The sequence below is a fragment of the Heptranchias perlo genome, chromosome 21 (genome assembly GCF_035084215.1).
Source record: "Heptranchias perlo isolate sHepPer1 chromosome 21, sHepPer1.hap1, whole genome shotgun sequence".
NCBI classification, from domain to species: domain Eukaryota; kingdom Metazoa; phylum Chordata; class Chondrichthyes; order Hexanchiformes; family Hexanchidae; genus Heptranchias; species Heptranchias perlo.
Genome location: NC_090345.1, coordinates 2,224,338 through 2,245,201, shown reverse-complemented (window position 1 = coordinate 2,245,201; position 20,864 = coordinate 2,224,338). Strand labels below are relative to the sequence as shown.

At 45.3% G+C, this 20,864-nt stretch overlaps 1 protein-coding gene across 1 annotated transcript; it reads right to left on the bottom strand.

Moving 5' to 3' along the window:
• Positions 1-616: 616 nt before the first annotated feature.
• Positions 617-17,164, bottom strand: LOC137340265 (calcium homeostasis modulator protein 1-like). Its single transcript, XM_068002681.1, has 2 exons — positions 16,619-17,164; positions 617-3,003 (listed from the first exon to the last, which is right to left on the bottom strand). Exons 1-2 carry the CDS (start codon positions 17,162-17,164, stop codon positions 2,530-2,532), a joined length of 1,020 nt encoding a protein of 339 aa, XP_067858782.1. The 3' UTR covers positions 617-2,529.
• Positions 17,165-20,864: the final 3,700 nt, after the last annotated feature.

The following is a 20,864-nucleotide window of genomic DNA, read 5'->3' as shown; positions in this document are numbered from 1 at the left end:
AAGTGACTTGGAATTGGGTTTGTACATTGAGCCTAGAGAGATCCTAAATGAAAACTGAACTGTGACTTTAAGAGATCGGGTGGAGTGTCCCTTTAACCGAGTGGCTTAAAAGTTTCATGGGTTGGGACTGACTCTGAGCAATAATCCCAACTGGACTTTAGTCAATTCCGGCCTGCGGTAACCCATCGCCATGTTTCAGGGTCCTCAAACCAAACTACTGAGAGACCCCAAACAGCGTTCTGTGGCCTCTGACTGTCCGATAGGACTGTCCCTGGAGAGACCCTCCTCACTCACCTAAGCCCAGGTTGGTAAGGTCAATCCGTCAATCATTCACAGGGAACCCTGCAGCCAGCACAGAGCACGAGTGACCTTCCAGCTCCTCCTTCATCCCAGCCATTGGGGCATCAGTTCCCGGGGTAGCTTGGAGCTGACTGGCCAAACATCTGGAGTACTGCGGACCTGCCTGGGCTGAGGGATCCAATCACCGATCAGTCACACAGGAATCACTTGGTTCTGATTGTCCATCACCAGTCCGGTCGCCTTGGAGCCAACTCAACTCCAAAGGAACCTTCAGAAATCAGGTGGAGCGTGAAGAACAAGACAAACATCATTATTCGGGACAGCTGATTCTGTTTATTGGGACATTCCCCACAATACAACACAAGCATTTGTTCAGTTCACAGTTAAGTGTTGAAGATTTTTGTCACAACAGGAAGGGTTGGGAGGTTCCCCGTTGTCCGTGACACTCCCTACTGACCTTAAATGAAGCTTAACAAATATCAATTGCACTTGGGTTGGGAGTTTCGAATGTTTTATGGCAGATAATTATCAAAAGAATCTGCACACACACACCTAAAATCAGGGCCAGCATTTCCCATCTTCAGTTCCACAGAAGAACATGTAGAATGAGAAAAGGCCATTCACCCCATCGAGTAATTGCCTTCCCACAGCCCGGGTGCAGCCTGAACTCACAGGATACAGGAGCACAGCAAAACTCTGTCCTTTTCTGGTTAATCTCAAACTCATCTTCCCACTTTCTTACCATATCCCTCAGGCCCTTCTTCCTCCAGACATAGAAAATAATGAAATTGTGTTTATACAGCACCTGTCTCACCCTCTGGACGTCCCAAAGAAATAACTTTTGAAATGTAGTCACTGTTGTAACGTAAGCAAACTAAGGAGGCAAATTGGCCTCCTTCTGTGCTGTAAATTTTCTATGATTCTAATACGCTCACAGCAAGGTCCACAAACAGCACTGAGATAAATGACCAGATGGTCTGTTTTTGGTTGAGGGATAAATATTGGCCAAGACACCAGGGAGATCTCCTCTGCTCTTCTTCCAATAGTGGCCACCTGAGAGGGCAGACGGGGCCTCAGTTTAACGTCCCATCCGAAAGACGGCACCTCCGACACTGCAGCACTCCCTCAGTACTGCACTGAAGTGTCGGCCCGGATTATGGGCTCAAGTCCTGAAGTGGGTCCTGAACCCACGACCTTCTAACTAAGGTGAGAGTGTTACTCACTGGGCCACGGCTGATATACGGACAACAAATTGTGGGAAGCGTCCACTTGAATTTCTGATATGCTCTCCCGGAGGTAAGGCTCTGCACTGGAGCGTAATTTCATAAAAATCAGGCCTTAAAGACCCACCACCCTTTGGGTGAAATAGTTGTGTCTAAGTTGCCTCATTGGTCACAATGTCCACCTTTTTAAATGACATCCTCCTGTTTTTGAACACCTCATTGGTGTAAACAGTTTCTGTGGAATGTTATGTTTGGGATGTGACTCGCTGGGGTTGATTACTGGAGATTCATGTTCGGCAGATAATCTGGAACCTCGCTGGATTACATTAGGAGTCAGTGAGAGAAGTTTCAAAGAGCTTTGTTCTAGAGGTTTACTCCTGGTTCATTGGCTTCCTCAGGAGGATGAATGAACTCAAAGGAATCCAGGAGCAAACAGGGCGTAGATGGTCTGCGGAGAGAGCACACCCAGTGGCCAAAATGGCCATTTCGCATTCCATCCTTCTTAAGTTCTAATTTATTTTTTGAAAATATCCACGATTGAGTTAGGAACCCGCTCTTCTTGTCAGTCAATACTCTACCGCGGAATCCCTGCAGTGAGCTCCTATACAGCCCCCTTATTGTAAACATTAATTAAACTCTGGGTGCATTGAGCGAGGGGTCGATGGTCATTGCAACCACTGCAGAAACGAACTGGCACTGTGACAAATTGATGCTAGACCTGTAAATCCATGAGAAACTCACATGGGACTACGACCCCCTCCCTCCATCCTAGGCTTCAGTATCTCCCCAGGTAACAGCAACCCAGCAACCTAACTGTTGCCATGGTAATGGAAGTTGCAGCCATATCATGGTGTCCTCCTCCTGTGCTGATCCACCTCAGTACTGATACCCAAACCAAGGACCATCCACTCAGGCCAGTGGCTGCACCAAGGATGCCAATCTTCACACCAGTGTAAACGGGGCGTGGCTCCATCAAGCATTGCCGAATCTTGACTCAGACCATCGTTCACACCTTGCTGTAGAAGACGACCTTCTCCCTGCGTGGGTGGGTCAAGTTATTGAGCTTGATATTGGACGCTGGACAAACTCGGCCATTCTGCTGAGTGGCCGGCTTCACATTTAATGGCGGCTTGCACTTGTGCCAGTTCTTCAGCAGTTTGTTCATATTCTCGCTGTCCGTTATCCCAAAGAGCTTCTCCTGTTCCTCGCCAATCTCTGCGTCCTTCAGCCTTGGTGGCTGGTAGTGGCTGTAGCCCCTGGTCATCTCATCCTGCATCCCCTCGAAGAACTGCTGGATACAGACCTTGGCGAAGCTCTTGGCGTGTTCAGTGCACGTCTCCTCGAAGAGCTTGCGTTCAATGTCAATGTAATGAGACCAGTATTTCGTCTTGAGGAAAGCAACTTGAGTGAAACAAGGTCGCATTGCCCTGACCAGGAAAGCCAAGAACGTCATTACCAACAGGAAGCACCAACCCAGAGCCTGCAGAGTGACAGCAGAAACAATCTCATTCAGAGCCTCAACTACACGTCACACCGAAACACAACTCTCAATCCAGAGAAATGCAACACTTTCTTACTTCAGGCACCAATTGTCAGTCAGCCTGAGGCACGGGATAGATACAGAGTAAAGCTCCCTCTACACTGTCCCATCAAACACTCCCAGGGCAGGTACAGCACGGGTTAGATACAGAGTAAAGCTCCCTCTACACTGTCCCATCAAACACTCCCAGGGCAGGTACAGCACGGGTTAGATACAGAGTAAAGCTCCCTCTACACTGTCCCATCAAACACTCCCTCAACCCCTTCTCTCTCCAGAAAAACATCTCATTGTCCTCTATCTCCCTCTTTATGACCCTTTCTCTCTCTAGTTGCCCCTAGCCCCTATCTCTCTCTCTAGTTGCCCCTAGCCCCTAACTCCCTCTCTCTAGTTGCCCCTCTCTCTCTCTCTCTCTAGTTGCCCCTATCTCTCTCTCTCTCTCCAATTGCCCCATCTCTCTCTCTCTAATTGCCCCAACTCTCTCTCTCTCTCTAATTGCCCCTCTCTCTCTCTAATTGCCCCTATCTCTCTCTCTCTAATTGCCCCTCTCTATCTCTCTCTCTCTAATTGCCCCTCTCTTTCTCTCTCTAATTGCCCCTCTCTCTAATTTCCCCTATCTTTCTCTCTCTTAATGCCCCTCTCTAATTGCCCCTCTCTCTCTCTCTCTAATTTCCCCTATCTTTCTCTCTCTCTTATTGCCCCTCTCTCTCTCTAATTGCCCTTCTCTCTCTCTAATTGCCCCTCTCTCTCTCTCTAATTACCCCTATCTCTCTCTCTCTAATTGCCCCTATCTCTCTCTCTCTCTCTCTAATTGCCCCTATCTCTCTCTCTAATTTCCCCTATCTCTCTCTCTAATTGCCCCTCTCTCTCTCTAATTTCCCCTATCTTTCTCTCTCTCTTTAATTACCCCTATCTCTCTCTCTCTAATTGCCCCTATCTCTCTCTCTAATTGCCCTTCTCTCTCTCTAATTTCCCCTATCTTTCTCTCTCTCTTATTGCCCCTCTCTCTCTCTAATTGCCCTTCTCTCTCTCTAATTGCCCCTCTCTCTCTCTCTAATTACCCCTATCTCTCTCTCTCTAATTGCCCCTATCTCTCTCTCTCTCTCTAATTGCCCCTATCTCTCTCTCTAATTTCCCCTATCTCTCTCTCTAATTGCCCCTCTCTCTCTCTAATTTCCCCTATCTTTCTCTCTCTCTTTAATTACCCCTATCTCTCTCTCTCTAATTGCCCCTATCTCTCTCTCTAATTGCCCTTCTCTCTCTCTAATTTCCCCTATCTTTCTCTCTCTCTTATTGCCCCTCTCTCTCTAATTGCCCTTCTCTCTCTCTCTAATTGCCCCTATCTCTCTCTCTCTCTAATTACCCCTATCTCTCTCTATCTCTCTTTAATTACCCCTATCTCTCTCTCTCTAATTGCCCCTATCTCTCTCTCTAATTGCCCCTATCTCTCTCTCTAATTTCCCCTATCTTTCTCTCTCTCTTATTGCCCCTCTCTCTCTTATTGCCCCTCTCTCTCTCTAATTGCCCTTCTCTCTCTCTCTAATTACCCCTATCTCTCTCTCTCTCTTTAATTACCCTATCTCTCTCTCTCTAATTGCCCCTATCTCTCTCTCTAATTGCCCCTATCTCTCTCTAATTACCCCTATCTCTCTCTCTCTAATTGCCCCCCCTCTCTCTCTCTCCAGTTGCCCCTCTCTCTCTCTTTAATTGCTCTATCTCTCTCTCTCTCTAATTACCCCATCTCTCTCTCTCTCTCTAATTGCCCCTATCTCTCTCTCTCTCTAATTACCCCATCTCTCTCTCTCTCTCTAATTGCCCCTATCTCTCTCTCTTTAATTACCCCTATCTCTCTCTCTCTCTCTAATTGTCCCTATCTCTCTCTCTCTAATTACCCCTATCTCTCTCTCTCTAATTACCCCTATCTCTCTCTCTCTAATTGCCCCTATCTCTCTCTCTTTAATTACCCCTATCTCTCTCTCTCTCTAATTACCCCTATCTCTCTCTCTCTCTCTCTCTAATTACCCCTATCTCTCTCTCTTTAATTGCCCCTATCTCTCTCTCTCTCTAATTGCCCCGATCTCTCTCTCTTTAATTGCCCCTCTCTCTCTCTCTCTAATTACCCCTATCTCTCTCTCACTCTTTAATTACCCCTCTCTCTCTCTATCTCTAATTACCCCCATCTCTCTCTCTCTCCAATTGTCCCTATCTCTCTCTCTCTTTAATTACCCCATCTCTCTCTCTCTCTCTAATTGTCCCTATCTCTCTCTCTCTTTAATTGCCCCTCTCTCTCTGTCTCTCTAATTACCCCCATCTCTCTCTCTCCCTCTCTCTAATTGTCCCTATCTCTCTCTCTCTTTAATTACCCCCATCTCTCTCTCTCTCTCTCTAATTGTCCCTATCTCTCTCTCTCTTTAATTACCCCCATCTCTCTCTCTCTCTCTCTAATTGTCCCTATCTCTCTCTCTCTTTAATTACCCCTATCTCTCTCTCTCTCTTTAATTACCCCTATCTCTCTCTCTCTCTCTCTTTAATTGCCCCTATCTCTCTCTCTCTCTCTCTAATTACCCCTATCTCTCTCTCTCCCTCTTTAATTGCCCCTATCTCTCTCTCTCTCTCTCTCTAATTACCCCTATCTCTCTCTCTCTCTAATTACCCCTATCTCTCTCTCTGTCTAATTGCCCCTATCTCTCTCTCTCTCTAATTGCCCCTCTCTCTCTCTCTCTCTCTCTAATTGCCCCTCTCTCTCTCTCTAATTACCCCTATCTCTCTCTCTCTCTAATTGCCCCTATCTCTCTCTCTCTCTAATTGCCCCTCTCTCTCTCTCTAATTACCCCTATCTCTCTCTCTCTCTCTAATTGCCCCTATCTCTCTCTCTCTCTAATTGCCCCTCTCTCTCTCTAATTGCCCCTCTCTCTCTCCCTAATTACCCCTATCTCTCTCTCTCTCTAATTACCCCTATCTCTCTCTCTCTCTCTAATTACCCCTATCTCTCTCTCTCTAATTACCCCTATCTCTCTCTCTCTAATTGCCCCTATCTCTCTCTCTCTCTAATTACCCCTATCTCTCTCTCTCCCTTTAATTGCCCCTCTCTCTCTCTCTAATTACCCCTATCTCTCTCTCTCTCTCTCTCTAATTACCCCTATCTCTCTCTCTCTAATTACCCCTATCTCTCTCTCTCCCTTTAATTGCCCCTCTCTCTCTCTCTAATTACCCCTATCTCTCTCTCTCTAATTACCCCTATCTCTCTCTCTCTCTAATTACCCCTATCTCTCTCTCTCTTTAATTACCCCTATCTATCTCTCTTTAATTGCCCCTATCTCTCTCTCTCTCTAATTACCCCTATCTCTCTCTCCCTCTTTAATTGCCCCTATCTCTCTCTCTCTAATTACCCCTATCTCTCTCTCTCTCTCTAATTACCCCTATCTCTCTCTCTCTCTAATTGCCACTATCTCTCTCTCTCTAATTGCCCCTCTCTCTCTCTAATTGCCCCTCTCTCTCTCTCTAATTACCCCTATCTCTCTCTCTCTAATTGCCCCTATCTCTCTCTCTCTCTAATTGCCCCTCTCTCTCTCTCTCTAATTACCCCTATCTCTCTCTCTCTCTCTTTAATTGCCCCTATCTCTCTCTCTCTCTAATTACCCCTATCTCTCTCTCTCTAATTACCCCTATATCTCCCTCTCTAATTACCCCTATCTCTCTCTCCCTTTAATTGCCCCTCTGTCTCTCTCTAATTACGCCTATCTCTCTCTCTCTAATTACCCCTATCTCTCTCTCTCTCTAATTGCCCCTATCTCTCTCTCTCTAATTACCCCTATCTCTCTCTCTCTAATTGCCCCTATCTCTCTCTCTCTTTAATTACCCCCATCTCTCTCTCTCTCTCTAATTGTCCCTATCTCTCTCTCTCTCTCTAATTACCCCTATCTCTCTCTCTCTAATTACCCCTATCTCTCTCTCTCTCTAATTGTCCCTATCTCTCTCTCTCTCTCTAATTGTCCCTATCTCTCTCTCTCTCTCTAATTGCCCCTATCACTCTCTCTCTCTCTAATTGCCCCTATCTCTCTCTCTCTCTCTCTAATTGTCCCTATCTCTCTCTCTCTCTCTCTCTCTAATTGCCCCTATCTCTCTCTCTCTCTAATTACCCCTATCTCTCTCTCTCTCTCTCTAATTGTCCCTATCTCTCTCTCTCTCTCTCTCTAATTACCCCTATCTCTCTCTCTCTCTCTAATTACCCCTATCTCTCTCTCTCTCTCTAATTGTCCCTATCTCTCTCTCTCTCTCTCTAATTGCCCCTATCTCTCTCTCTCTCTCTAATTACCCCTATCTCTCTCTCTCTCTAATTGTCCCTATCTCTCTCTCTCTCTCTCTCTAATTACCCCTATCTCTCTCTCTCTCTCTTTAATTACCCCTATCTCTCTCTCTCTCTCTAATTGTCCCTATCTCTCTCTCTCTCTCTCTAATTGCCCCTATCTCTCTCTCTCTCTCCAATTACCCCTATCTCTCTCTCTCTCTCTAATTGTCCCTATCTCTCTCTCTCTCTCTCTCTCTAATTACCCCTATCTCTCTCTCTCTCTCTAATTACCCCTATCTCTCTCTCTCTCTCTAATTACCCCTATCTCTCTCTCTCTAATTGCCCCTATCTCTCTCTCTCTTTAATTACCCCATCTCTCTCTCTCTCTCTAATTGTCCCTATCTCTCTCTCTCTCTAATTACCCCTATCTCTCTCTCTCTCTCTAATTACCCCTATCTCTCTCTCTCTCTCTAATTACCCCTATCTCTCTCTCTCTCTAATTGTCCCTCTCTCTCTCTCTCTCTCTAATTGTCCCTATCTCTCTCTCTCTCTCTAATTGCCCCTATCTCTCTCTCTCTCTCTCTAATTGTCCCTATCTCTCTCTCTCTCTCTAATTGCCCCTATCTCTCTCTCTCTCTCTAATTGCCCCTATCTCTCTCTCTCTCTCTAATTGTCCCTATCTCTCTCTCTCTCTCTAATTGCCCCTATCTCTCTCTCTCTCTCTCTAATTACCCCTATCTCTCTCTCTCTCTCTCTAATTACCCCTATCTCTCTCTCTCTCTCTCTAATTGCCCCTCTCTCTCTCTCTCTAATTACCCCTATCTCTCTCTCTCTCTCTCTAATTGCCCCTCTCTCTCTCTCTCTCTAATTACCCCTATCTCTCTCTCTCTCTCTAATTGTCCCTATCTCTCTCTCTCTCTCTCTAATTGCCCCTATCTCTCTCTCTCTCTCTAATTACCCCTATCTCTCTCTCTCTCTAATTGTCCCTATCTCTCTCTCTCTAATTACCCCTATCTCTCTCTCTCTAATTGCCCCTATCTCTCTCTCTCTTTAATTACCCCCATCTCTCTCTCTCTCTAATTGTCCCTATCTCTCTCTCTCTCTCTAATTACCCCTATCTCTCTCTCTCTCTCTAATTACCCCTATCTCTCTCTCTCTCTCTAATTGTCCCTATCTCTCTCTCTCTCTCTCTCTAATTGCCCCTATCTCTCTCTCTCTCTCTAATTGCCCCTATCTCTCTCTCTCTCTCTAATTGTCCCTATCTCTCTCTCTCTCTCTCTCTCTAATTGCTCCTATCTCTCTCTCTCTCTCTAATTACCCCTATCTCTCTCTCTCTCTCTAATTGTCCCTATCTCTCTCTCTCTCTCTCTAATTACCCCTATCTCTCTCTCTCTCTCTAATTACCCCTATCTCTCTCTCTCTCTCTAATTGTCCCTATCTCTCTCTCTCTCTCTAATTGCCCCTATCTCTCTCTCTCTCTCTAATTACCCCTATCTCTCTCTCTCTCTAATTGTCCCTATCTCTCTCTCTCTCTCTCTAATTACCCCTATCTCTCTCTCTCTCTCTAATTACCCCTATCTCTCTCTCTCTCTAATTGTCCCTATCTCTCTCTCTCTCTCTCTAATTGCCCCTATCTCTCTCTCTCTCTCTAATTACCCCTATCTCTCTCTCTCTCTCTAATTACCCCTATCTCTCTCTCTCTAATTGCCCCTATCTCTCTCTCTCTTTAATTACCCCCATCTCTCTCTCTCTCTCTAATTGCCCCTATCTCTCTCTCTCTCTCTCTAATTACCCCTATCTCTCTCTCTCTCTCTCTAATTACCCCTATCTCTCTCTCTCTCTCTCTAATTGCCCCTCTCTCTCTCTCTCTAATTACCCCTATCTCTCTCTCTCTCTCTCTAATTGCCCCTCTCTCTCTCTCTCTCTAATTACCCCTATCTCTCTCTCTCTCTCTCTAATTGCCCCTCTCTCTCTCTCTCTAATTACCCCTATCTCTCTCTCTCTCTCTCTAATTGCCCCTCTCTCTCTCTCTCTCTAATTACCCCTATCTCTCTCTCTCTCTCTAATTACCCCTATCTCTCTCTCTCTCTCTCTAATTACCCCTATCTCTCTCTCTCTCTCTCTAATTGCCCCTCTCTCTCTCTCTCTAATTACCCCTATCTCTCTCTCTCTCTCTCTAATTGCCCCTCTCTCTCTCTCTCTCTAATTACCCCTATCTCTCTCTCTCTCTCTAATTGTCCCTATCTCTCTCTCTCTCTCTCTAATTGCCCCTATCTCTCTCTCTCTCTCTAATTACCCCTATCTCTCTCTCTCTCTAATTGTCCCTATCTCTCTCTCTCTAATTACCCCTATCTCTCTCTCTCTAATTGCCCCTATCTCTCTCTCTCTTTAATTACCCCCATCTCTCTCTCTCTCTCTAATTGTCCCTATCTCTCTCTCTCTCTCTAATTACCCCTATCTCTCTCTCTCTCTCTAATTACCCCTATCTCTCTCTCTCTCTCTAATTGTCCCTATCTCTCTCTCTCTCTCTCTCTAATTGCCCCTATCTCTCTCTCTCTCTCTAATTGCCCCTATCTCTCTCTCTCTCTCTAATTGTCCCTATCTCTCTCTCTCTCTCTCTAATTGCTCCTATCTCTCTCTCTCTCTCTAATTACCCCTATCTCTCTCTCTCTCTCTAATTGTCCCTATCTCTCTCTCTCTCTCTCTAATTACCCCTATCTCTCTCTCTCTCTCTAATTACCCCTATCTCTCTCTCTCTCTCTAATTGTCCCTATCTCTCTCTCTAATTGCCCCTATCTCTCTCTCTCTCTCTAATTACCCCTATCTCTCTCTCTCTCTCTAATTACCCCTATCTCTCTCTCTCTCTAATTGTCCCTATCTCTCTCTCTCTCTCTAATTACCCCTATCTCTCTCTCTCTCTAATTGTCCCTATCTCTCTCTCTCTCTCTCTAATTACCCCTATCTCTCTCTCTCTCTCTAATTACCCCTATCTCTCTCTCTCTCTCTAATTGTCCCTATCTCTCTCTCTCTCTCTAATTGCCCCTATCTCTCTCTCTCTCTCTAATTACCCCTATCTCTCTCTCTCTCTAATTGTCCCTATCTCTCTCTCTCTCTCTCTAATTACCCCTATCTCTCTCTCTCTCTCTAATTACCCCTATCTCTCTCTCTCTCTAATTGTCCCTATCTCTCTCTCTCTCTCTCTAATTGCCCCTATCTCTCTCTCTCTCTCTAATTACCCCTATCTCTCTCTCTCTCTCTAATTACCCCTATCTCTCTCTCTCTAATTGCCCCTATCTCTCTCTCTCTTTAATTACCCCCATCTCTCTCTCTCTCTCTAATTGCCCCTATCTCTCTCTCTCTCTCTCTAATTACCCCTATCTCTCTCTCTCTCTCTCTAATTACCCCTATCTCTCTCTCTCTCTCTCTAATTACCCCTATCTCTCTCTCTCTCTCTCTAATTACCCCTATCTCTCTCTCTCTCTAATTGTCCCTATCTCTCTCTCTCTCTCTCTAATTACCCCTATCTCTCTCTCTCTCTCTAATTACCCCTATCTCTCTCTCTCTCTAATTGTCCCTATCTCTCTCTCTCTCTCTCTAATTGCCCCTATCTCTCTCTCTCTCTCTAATTACCCCTATCTCTCTCTCTCTCTCTAATTACCCCTATCTCTCTCTCTCTAATTGCCCCTATCTCTCTCTCTCTTTAATTACCCCCATCTCTCTCTCTCTCTCTAATTGCCCCTATCTCTCTCTCTCTCTCTCTAATTACCCCTATCTCTCTCTCTCTCTCTCTAATTACCCCTATCTCTCTCTCTCTCTCTCTAATTGCCCCTCTCTCTCTCTCTCTAATTACCCCTATCTCTCTCTCTCTCTCTCTAATTGCCCCTCTCTCTCTCTCTCTAATTACCCCTATCTCTCTCTCTCTCTCTCTAATTGCCCCTCTCTCTCTCTCTCTCTAATTACCCCTATCTCTCTCTCTCTCTCTAATTGTCCCTATCTCTCTCTCTCTCTCTCTAATTGCCCCTATCTCTCTCTCTCTCTAATTACCCCTATCTCTCTCTCTCTCTAATTGTCCCTATCTCTCTCTCTCTCTCTCTCTAATTACCCCTATCTCTCTCTCTCTCTCTTTAATTACCCCTATCTCTCTCTCTCTCTCTAATTGTCCCTATCTCTCTCTCTCTCTCTCTAATTGCCCCTATCTCTCTCTCTCTCTCCAATTACCCCTATCTCTCTCTCTCTCTCTAATTGTCCCTATCTCTCTCTCTCTCTCTCTCTAATTACCCCTATCTCTCTCTCTCTCTCTAATTACCCCTATCTCTCTCTCTCTAATTGCCCCTATCTCTCTCTCTCTTTAATTACCCCATCTCTCTCTCTCTCTCTAATTGTCCCTATCTCTCTCTCTCTCTAATTACCCCTATCTCTCTCTCTCTCTCTAATTACCCCTATCTCTCTCTCTCTCTCTAATTACCCCTATCTCTCTCTCTCTCTAATTGTCCCTCTCTCTCTCTCTCTCTCTAATTGTCCCTATCTCTCTCTCTCTCTCTAATTGCCCCTATCTCTCTCTCTCTCTCTCTAATTGTCCCTATCTCTCTCTCTCTCTCTAATTGCCCCTATCTCTCTCTCTCTCTCTAATTGCCCCTATCTCTCTCTCTCTCTCTAATTGTCCCTATCTCTCTCTCTCTCTCTAATTGCCCCTATCTCTCTCTCTCTCTCTCTAATTACCCCTATCTCTCTCTCTCTCTCTCTAATTACCCCTATCTCTCTCTCTCTCTCTAATTGTCCCTATCTCTCTCTCTCTCTCTCTAATTGCCCCTATCTCTCTCTCTCTCTCTAATTACCCCTATCTCTCTCTCTCTCTAATTGTCCCTATCTCTCTCTCTCTAATTACCCCTATCTCTCTCTCTCTAATTGCCCCTATCTCTCTCTCTCTTTAATTACCCCCATCTCTCTCTCTCTCTAATTGTCCCTATCTCTCTCTCTCTCTCTAATTACCCCTATCTCTCTCTCTCTCTCTAATTACCCCTATCTCTCTCTCTCTCTCTAATTGTCCCTATCTCTCTCTCTCTCTCTCTCTAATTGCCCCTATCTCTCTCTCTCTCTCTAATTGCCCCTATCTCTCTCTCTCTCTCTAATTGTCCCTATCTCTCTCTCTCTCTCTCTAATTGCTCCTATCTCTCTCTCTCTCTCTAATTACCCCTATCTCTCTCTCTCTCTCTAATTGTCCCTATCTCTCTCTCTCTCTCTCTCTAATTACCCCTATCTCTCTCTCTCTCTCTAATTACCCCTATCTCTCTCTCTCTCTCTAATTGTCCCTATCTCTCTCTCTCTCTCTAATTGCCCCTATCTCTCTCTCTCTCTCTAATTACCCCTATCTCTCTCTCTCTCTAATTGTCCCTATCTCTCTCTCTCTCTCTCTAATTACCCCTATCTCTCTCTCTCTCTCTAATTACCCCTATCTCTCTCTCTCTCTAATTGTCCCTATCTCTCTCTCTCTCTCTCTAATTGCCCCTATCTCTCTCTCTCTCTCTAATTACCCCTATCTCTCTCTCTCTCTCTCTAATTACCCCTATCTCTCTCTCTCTAATTGCCCCTATCTCTCTCTCTCTTTAATTACCCCCATCTCTCTCTCTCTCTCTAATTGCCCCTATCTCTCTCTCTCTCTCTCTAATTACCCCTATCTCTCTCTCTCTCTCTCTAATTACCCCTATCTCTCTCTCTCTCTCTCTAATTGCCCCTCTCTCTCTCTCTCTAATTACCCCTATCTCTCTCTCTCTCTCTCTAATTGCCCCTCTCTCTCTCTCTCTCTAATTACCCCTATCTCTCTCTCTCTCTCTAATTACCCCTATCTCTCTCTCTCTCTCTAATTACCCCTATCTCTCTCTCTCTCTCTCTAATTACCCCTATCTCACTCTCTCTCTCTCTAATTGCCCCTCTCTCTCTCTCTCTAATTACCCCTATCTCTCTCTCTCTCTCTCTAATTGCCCCTCTCTCTCTCTCTCTCTAATTACCCCTATCTCTCTCTCTCTCTCTAATTGTCCCTATCTCTCTCTCTCTCTCTCTAATTGCCCCTATCTCTCTCTCTCTCTCTAATTACCCCTATCTCTCTCTCTCTCTAATTGTCCCTATCTCTCTCTCTCTAATTACCCCTATCTCTCTCTCTCTAATTGCCCCTATCTCTCTCTCTCTTTAATTACCCCCATCTCTCTCTCTCTCTCTAATTGTCCCTATCTCTCTCTCTCTCTCTAATTACCCCTATCTCTCTCTCTCTCTCTAATTACCCCTATCTCTCTCTCTCTCTCTAATTGTCCCTATCTCTCTCTCTCTCTCTCTCTCTAATTGCCCCTATCTCTCTCTCTCTCTCTAATTGCCCCTATCTCTCTCTCTCTCTCTAATTGTCCCTATCTCTCTCTCTCTCTCTCTAATTGCTCCTATCTCTCTCTCTCTCTAATTACCCCTATCTCTCTCTCTCTCTCTAATTGTCCCTATCTCTCTCTCTCTCTCTCTAATTACCCCTATCTCTCTCTCTCTCTCTAATTACCCCTATCTCTCTCTGTCTCTCTAATTGTCCCTATCTCTCTCTCTCTCTCTAATTGCCCCTATCTCTCTCTCTCTCTCTAATTACCCCTATCTCTCTCTCTCTCTAATTGTCCCTATCTCTCTCTCTCTAATTGTCCCTATCTCTCTCTCTCTCTCTAATTACCCCTATCTCTCTCTCTCTCTAATTGTCCCTATCTCTCTCTCTCTCTCTCTAATTACCCCTATCTCTCTCTCTCTCTCTAATTACCCCTATCTCTCTCTCTCTCTCTAATTGTCCCTATCTCTCTCTCTCTCTCTAATTGCCCCTATCTCTCTCTCTCTCTCTAATTACCCCTATCTCTCTCTCTCTCTAATTGTCCCTATCTCTCTCTCTCTCTCTCTAATTACCCCTATCTCTCTCTCTCTCTCTAATTACCCCTATCTCTCTCTCTCTCTAATTGTCCCTATCTCTCTCTCTCTCTCTCTAATTGCCCCTATCTCTCTCTCTCTCTCTAATTACCCCTATCTCTCTCTCTCTCTCTAATTACCCCTATCTCTCTCTCTCTAATTGCCCCTATCTCTCTCTCTCTTTAATTACCCCCATCTCTCTCTCTCTCTCTAATTGCCCCTATCTCTCTCTCTCTCTCTCTAATTACCCCTATCTCTCTCTCTCTCTCTCTAATTACCCCTATCTCTCTCTCTCTCTCTCTAATTGCCCCTCTCTCTCTCTCTCTAATTACCCCTATCTCTCTCTCTCTCTAATTACCCCTATCTCTCTCTCTCTCTCTAATTACCCCTATCTCTCTCTCTCTCTCTCTAATTACCCCTATCTCTCTCTCTCTCTCTCTAATTGCCCCTCTCTCTCTCTCTCTAATTACCCCTATCTCTCTCTCTCTCTCTCTAATTGCCCCTCTCTCTCTCTCTCTCTAATTACCCCTATCTCTCTCTCTCTCTCTAATTGTCCCTATCTCTCTCTCTCTCTCTCTAATTGCCCCTATCTCTCTCTCTCTCTCTAATTACCCCTATCTCTCTCTCTCTCTAATTGTCCCTATCTCTCTCTCTCTAATTACCCCTATCTCTCTCTCTCTAATTGCCCCTATCTCTCTCTCTCTTTAATTACCCCCATCTCTCTCTCTCTCTCTAATTGTCCCTATCTCTCTCTCTCTCTCTAATTACCCCTATCTCTCTCTCTCTCTAATTACCCCTATCTCTCTCTCTCTCTCTAATTGTCCCTATCTCTCTCTCTCTCTCTCTAATTGCCCCTATCTCTCTCTCTCTCTCTAATTGCCCCTATCTCTCTCTCTCTCTCTAATTGTCCCTATCTCTCTCTCTCTCTCTCTAATTGCTCCTATCTCTCTCTCTCTCTCTAATTACCCCTATCTCTCTCTCTCTCTCTAATTGTCCCTATCTCTCTCTCTCTCTCTAATTACCCCTATCTCTCTCTCTCTCTCTAATTACCCCTATCTCTCTCTCTCTCTAATTGTCCCTATCTCTCTCTCTCTCTCTAATTGCCCCTATCTCTCTCTCTCTCTCTAATTACCCCTATCTCTCTCTCTCTCTAATTGTCCCTATCTCTCTCTCTCTCTCTCTAATTACCCCTATCTCTCTCTCTCTCTCTAATTACCCCTATCTCTCTCTCTCTCTAATTGTCCCTATCTCTCTCTCTCTCTCTAATTGCCCCTATCTCTCTCTCTCTCTCTAATTACCCCTATCTCTCTCTCTCTCTCTAATTACCCCTATCTCTCTCTCTCTAATTGCCCCTATCTCTCTCTCTCTTTAATTACCCCCATCTCTCTCTCTCTCTCTAATTGTCCCTCTCTCTCTCTCTAATTGTCCCTATGTCTCTCTCTCTCTCTAATTGCCCCTATCTCTCTCTCTCTCTCTCTAATTACCCCTATCTCTCTCTCTCTCTCTAATTACCCCTATCTCTCTCTCTCTCTCTAATTGCCCCTATCTCTCTCTCTCTCTCTCTCTAATTGCCCCTATCTCTCTCTCTCTCTAATTACCCCTATCTCTCTCTCTCTCTAATTACCCCTATCTCTCTCTCTCTCTCTCTAATTGCCCCTATCTCTCTCTCTCTCTCTCTAATTGCCCCTCTATCTCTCTCTCTCTAATTACCCCTATCTCTCTCTCTCTCTCTCTAATTACCCCTATCTCTCTCTCTCTCTAATTGTCCCTATCTCTCTCTCTCTCTCTCTAATTGCCCCTATCTCTCTCTCTCTCTCTAATTACCCCTATCTCTCTCTCTCTCTCTAATTACCCCTATCTCTCTCTCTCTAATTGCCCCTATCTCTCTCTCTCTTTAATTACCCCCATCTCTCTCTCTCTCTCTAATTGTCCCTCTCTCTCTCTCTAATTGTCCCTATGTCTCTCTCTCTCTCTAATTGCCCCTATCTCTCTCTCTCTCTCTCTAATTGCCCCTATCTCTCTCTCTCTCTCTAATTACCCCTATCTCTCTCTCTCTCTCTAATTACCCCTATCTCTCTCTCTCTCTCTAATTGCCCCTATCTCTCTCTCTCTCTCTCTAATTACCCCTATCTCTCTCTCTCTCTAATTACCCCTATCTCTCTCTCTCTCTCTCTAATTACCCCTATCTCTCTCTCTCTCTCTAATTACCCCTATCTCTCTCTCTCTCTCTAATTACCCCTATCTCTCTCTCTCTCTAATTGCCCCTATCTCTCTCTCTCTCTCTCTAATTGCCCCTCTATCTCTCTCTCTCCCCCCAGTTGCCCCCCTTTCCCCCGGGTCAACACTCACCTGGGACAGGCAGCGCAGGTAGCGACAGGCCGCCTCCCGGGAGATGCCGGCCCGGTGGTTAAAGATGTCCTGGCAGGGGAGGGTGGCGAGGAGGCGGCGGAGCTCGGGCTGCCCCGGGACCGTGCTGTTGGTGCCGAGTGCCCGGGGGTCCAGGCTCTCGCTAAAGGCGCAGATGAAACACTGTCCGTCCAGGAGGGTGACGCTGAGCCAGACCACGGGGGCGATGAGCGCTCGCTGGGTCATTGAGCACAACATGTACCGCAGGACGGCCGGCTCCTTCCTCCTCATCCCCTCCGGCCGCCTCCACTCCTCCGCCAGCACCGACACGTTGTTGTTGAGCACGAAGCCGAGCAGGAAGAGCACCAGAGGGGGGACCAGCATGATGCCCGCCCCGTACAGCAGGTTATAGCTGGACAGGCACGGACAGTTAAACTCAAAGGCTGAGTACATCTGGGCACTGGCCAGAGCCAGGATCCCGCACATCCCGTTCATGAAGGACTCCTGGTTCGATTGGAGAAACTGGAAAATCATCCGGAATTTATCCATTTTCCAGCTGTTTTATTTTTCTCACCCGTCCAGAATAATAACAGAATAATAACCTTTCCCACCTCCTACCTCTCTCTTTATCTCTCTCTCTGTCTCTCTTGTCTTTCTATCTCTCTCTCTGTCTCTCTCTCTCTGTTTCTCTCTCTTTCTGTCTCTCTCTTGTCTATCTCTCTCTGACTCTCTGTCTCTACCTATCTATCTCTCTCTGTGTCTATCTCTCTCTCTCTTGTCTATCTCTCTCTGTCTCTACCTATCTCTCTCTCTCTCTGTCTATCTCTCTCTTGTCTATCTCTCTCTGTCTCTACCTATCTCTCTCTCTCTGTCTCTCTCTCTCTCTGTCTCTACCTATCTCTCTCTGTGTCTATCTCTCTCTCTCTTGTCTATCTCTGTCTGTCTCTCTCTCTCTCTGCGATGTAATTCACTGTCTCCTCCCATAGCCACATTCCAGTGAGACACACACATAGACACAAGTGTGTCCCTCCTCTGACTTCTCACATCAATCATTAGGAGGGAGGTTGGGAGAGCCTAATGCTGTGAATCCCACATTGCCCCCGAGTCAGAAGGTTGTGGGCTCAATCCTCTCTCCAGGATTTGAGCAGATACGATTACAGTACTGAGGGAGTGCTGCACTGTCCGAGGTGTCGTCTTTCTGATGAAAGGTTAATTAGCGACCCGGTCTGCTTGTTGAGGTGGATATTAAAGATCCCATGGATCCTATTTGAAGAAGAGCAGAGAGTTCTCCTGATGTCCTCACTGCGGTTCCTCTCTGAACTAACATCGCTGAAAGCAGGTCGACAGGTCATTACCTCATTGCTTGGGCTGTTTGCAGACAGCCTGAGGCAGTTTGCTCACATAACAAGCTACCGCACTTTAAATATATTTCACTGAGACTTTTGATGACATGATGAGGCACAATGTAAATAAAAGTCTTATATAATAAATGTTTTATTATTATTCACCCTAATTAGTGAGCTGCAATCTCCATCAGTGTGCTATAAACTCACTATCAGTGTGCTGCAATCTCACTATCTGTGCTATAATATCACTATCATAGAAAGTTACGATGTGGAGATGCCGGTGATGGACTGGGGTTGACAATTGTAAACAATTTTACAACACCAAGTTATAGTCCAACAATTTTATTTGAAATTCACAAGCTTTCGGAGGCTTTTTTCCACACCATTCACCTGAGGAAGGAGGAAGCCTCCGAAAGCTTGTGAATTTCAAATAAAATTGTTGGACTATAACTTTGTGTTGTAAAATTGTTTACAATAGAAAGTTACGGCACAGAAGGAGGCCATTTGGCCCATCGTATCCGTGCCGGTCGAAAAAGAGCGATCCAGCTTAATCCCACTTTCCAGCACTTGGTCCGTACCCATCCAGGCACTTTTTAAATGAGTTGAGGGTTTCTGCCTCTCCCACCCTCTCAGGCAGTGAGTTCCAGACCCCCACCACCCTCTGGGTGAAAACATTTCTCCTCAGCTCCCCTCTAATCCTTCTACCAATCACTTTAAATCTATGCCCCCTGGTTATTGACCTCTCTGCTAAGGGAAATAGGCCCTTCCTATCCACTCTATCTAGGCCCCTCATAATTTTATACACCTCAATTAAATCTCCCCTCAGCCTCCTTTGTTCCAAAGAGAACAACCCCAGCCTGTCCAATCTTTCCTCATAGCTAAAATTCTCCAGTCCTGACAACATCCTCATAAATCTCCTCTGTACCCTCTCTAGTGCAATCACATCTTTCCTGTAATGTGGTGACCAGAACTGTACACAGTACTCAAGCTGTGGCCTAAGCAATGTTTTATACAGTTCTAGCATAACCTCCCTGCTTTTGTATTCTGTGCCTCGGCTAATAAAGGAAAGTGTCCCTTATGTCTTTTTAACCACCTTATCTACGTGTCCTGCTACCTTCAGGGATCTGTGGACATGCACTCCAAGGTCCCTCACTTCCTCTACACCTTTCAGTATCCTCCCATTTATTGTGTATTCCTTTGCCTTGTTTGCCCTCCCCAAATGCATTACCTCACACTTCTCCAGATTGAATTCCATTTGCCACTTTTCTGTCCACCTGACCAGTCCATTGATATCTTCCTGCAGTCTACAGCTTTCCTCCTCACTATCAACCACACAGCCAATTTTTGTATCATCTGCAAACTTCTTGATCAAGACCCCCACATTTAAGTCCAAATCATTAATATATACCACAAAAAGCAAGGGACCCAGTACCGAGCCTTGCGGAACCCCACTGGAAACAGCCTTCCAGTCGCAAAAACACCAATCAACCATTACCCTTTGCTTCCTGCCACTGAGCCAATTTTGCGTCCAACTTGCCACTCTCCCTTGGATCCCATGGGCTTGTACTTTTTTGACCAGTCTGCCATGTGGGACCTTGTCAAAGCCTTGCTAAAATCCATGTAGACTACATCAAATGCATTACCCTCATTGACCCTCCTTGTTACCTGCTCAAAAAATTCAATCAAGTTAGTCAGACACAATCTTCCCTTAACAAATCCATGCTGACTGTCCTTGATTAATCCGTACCTTTCTAAAAGACGATTTATGCTGTCCCTCAGAATCAATTCTGAGAACTTTCCCTCAGAGGTTAGACTGATTAGCTATGAGAAAAGATTGGATAGGCTGGGGTCATTTTCTTTGGAACAATGGAGGCTGAGGGGAGATTTAATTGAGGTGTATAAAATCATGATTGGCCTATAATTACTCCGTCTATCTCTTTCTCCCTTTTTAAACAACGGTACAATGTTAGCAGTCCTCCAATCCTCCAGCACCACACCTGTATCCAGTGAGGATTGGAAAATGATGGTCAGAGTCTCCGCTATTTCCTCCCTTGCTTCTTTTAACAGCCTGGGATACATTTCATCCGGGCCTGGTGATTTATCTACTTTCTAAGATGCTAATCCCCTTAATACTTCCTCTCTCACTATGTTTATCCCAGCCAATATTTCACACTCCTCCTCCTTAACTACAATCTCTGCATCGTCCCTCTCCTTTGTGAAGACAGACCAAAGTATTCATTAAGAACCATACCCACATCTTCCGCCTCCACACACAGGTTACCTTTTTGGTCTCTAATAGGCCCTACTCTTTCCTTAGTTATCCTCTTGCTCTTGATGTATTTATAAAACATCTTTGGGTTTTCCTTGATTTTACTTGCCAGTATTTTTTCATGCCCTCTCTTTGCTTTCCTAATTTCCTTTTTAATTTCACCCCTGCACTTTTTTGATATCACTATCAGGGTGCTATAATCTCACTATCGTGCCAGGATATCACTATCAGTGTGCTATAGTCTCACTATCGTGCCAGGATATCACTATCAGTGTGCTATAGTCTCACTATCGTGCCAGGATATCACTATCAGTGTGCTATAATCTCACTATCGTACCAGGATATCACTATGAGGTGCTATAATCTCACTATTAGTTTGGTGCACTCTCACTAATGTGCTGTGCACTATAACCCCGTTATAATGGGCGTAGCCTCGACACACGCTGCTCTCTCTCTCGATGCCTCCCTTGTTTCTGTGCTCGATGTGCTCCCCACCAGGCAGGGAACTCCCATTGTCTGGAGAATTCATTTTTACTCTTAACTTTTTACCAAAATGTACCACCTGACATTTACTCAAGAGGGTAAACCCCAGCACGGACTGCTTGGGCCGAATGGCCTGTTTCGTGTTGTGGTT

Excerpts from the sequence above, each read along its gene's own strand:
- LOC137340265 (XM_068002681.1), bottom strand. The coding sequence starts at position 17,164 with ATGGATAAATTCCGGATGATTTTCCAGTTTCTCCAATCGAACCAGGAG. Across the intron at positions 3,004-16,618 it reads ACCTGCGCTGCCTGTCCCAG|GCTCTGGGTTGGTGCTTCCT; the intron begins GTGAGTGTTGAC and ends GTCACTCTGCAG.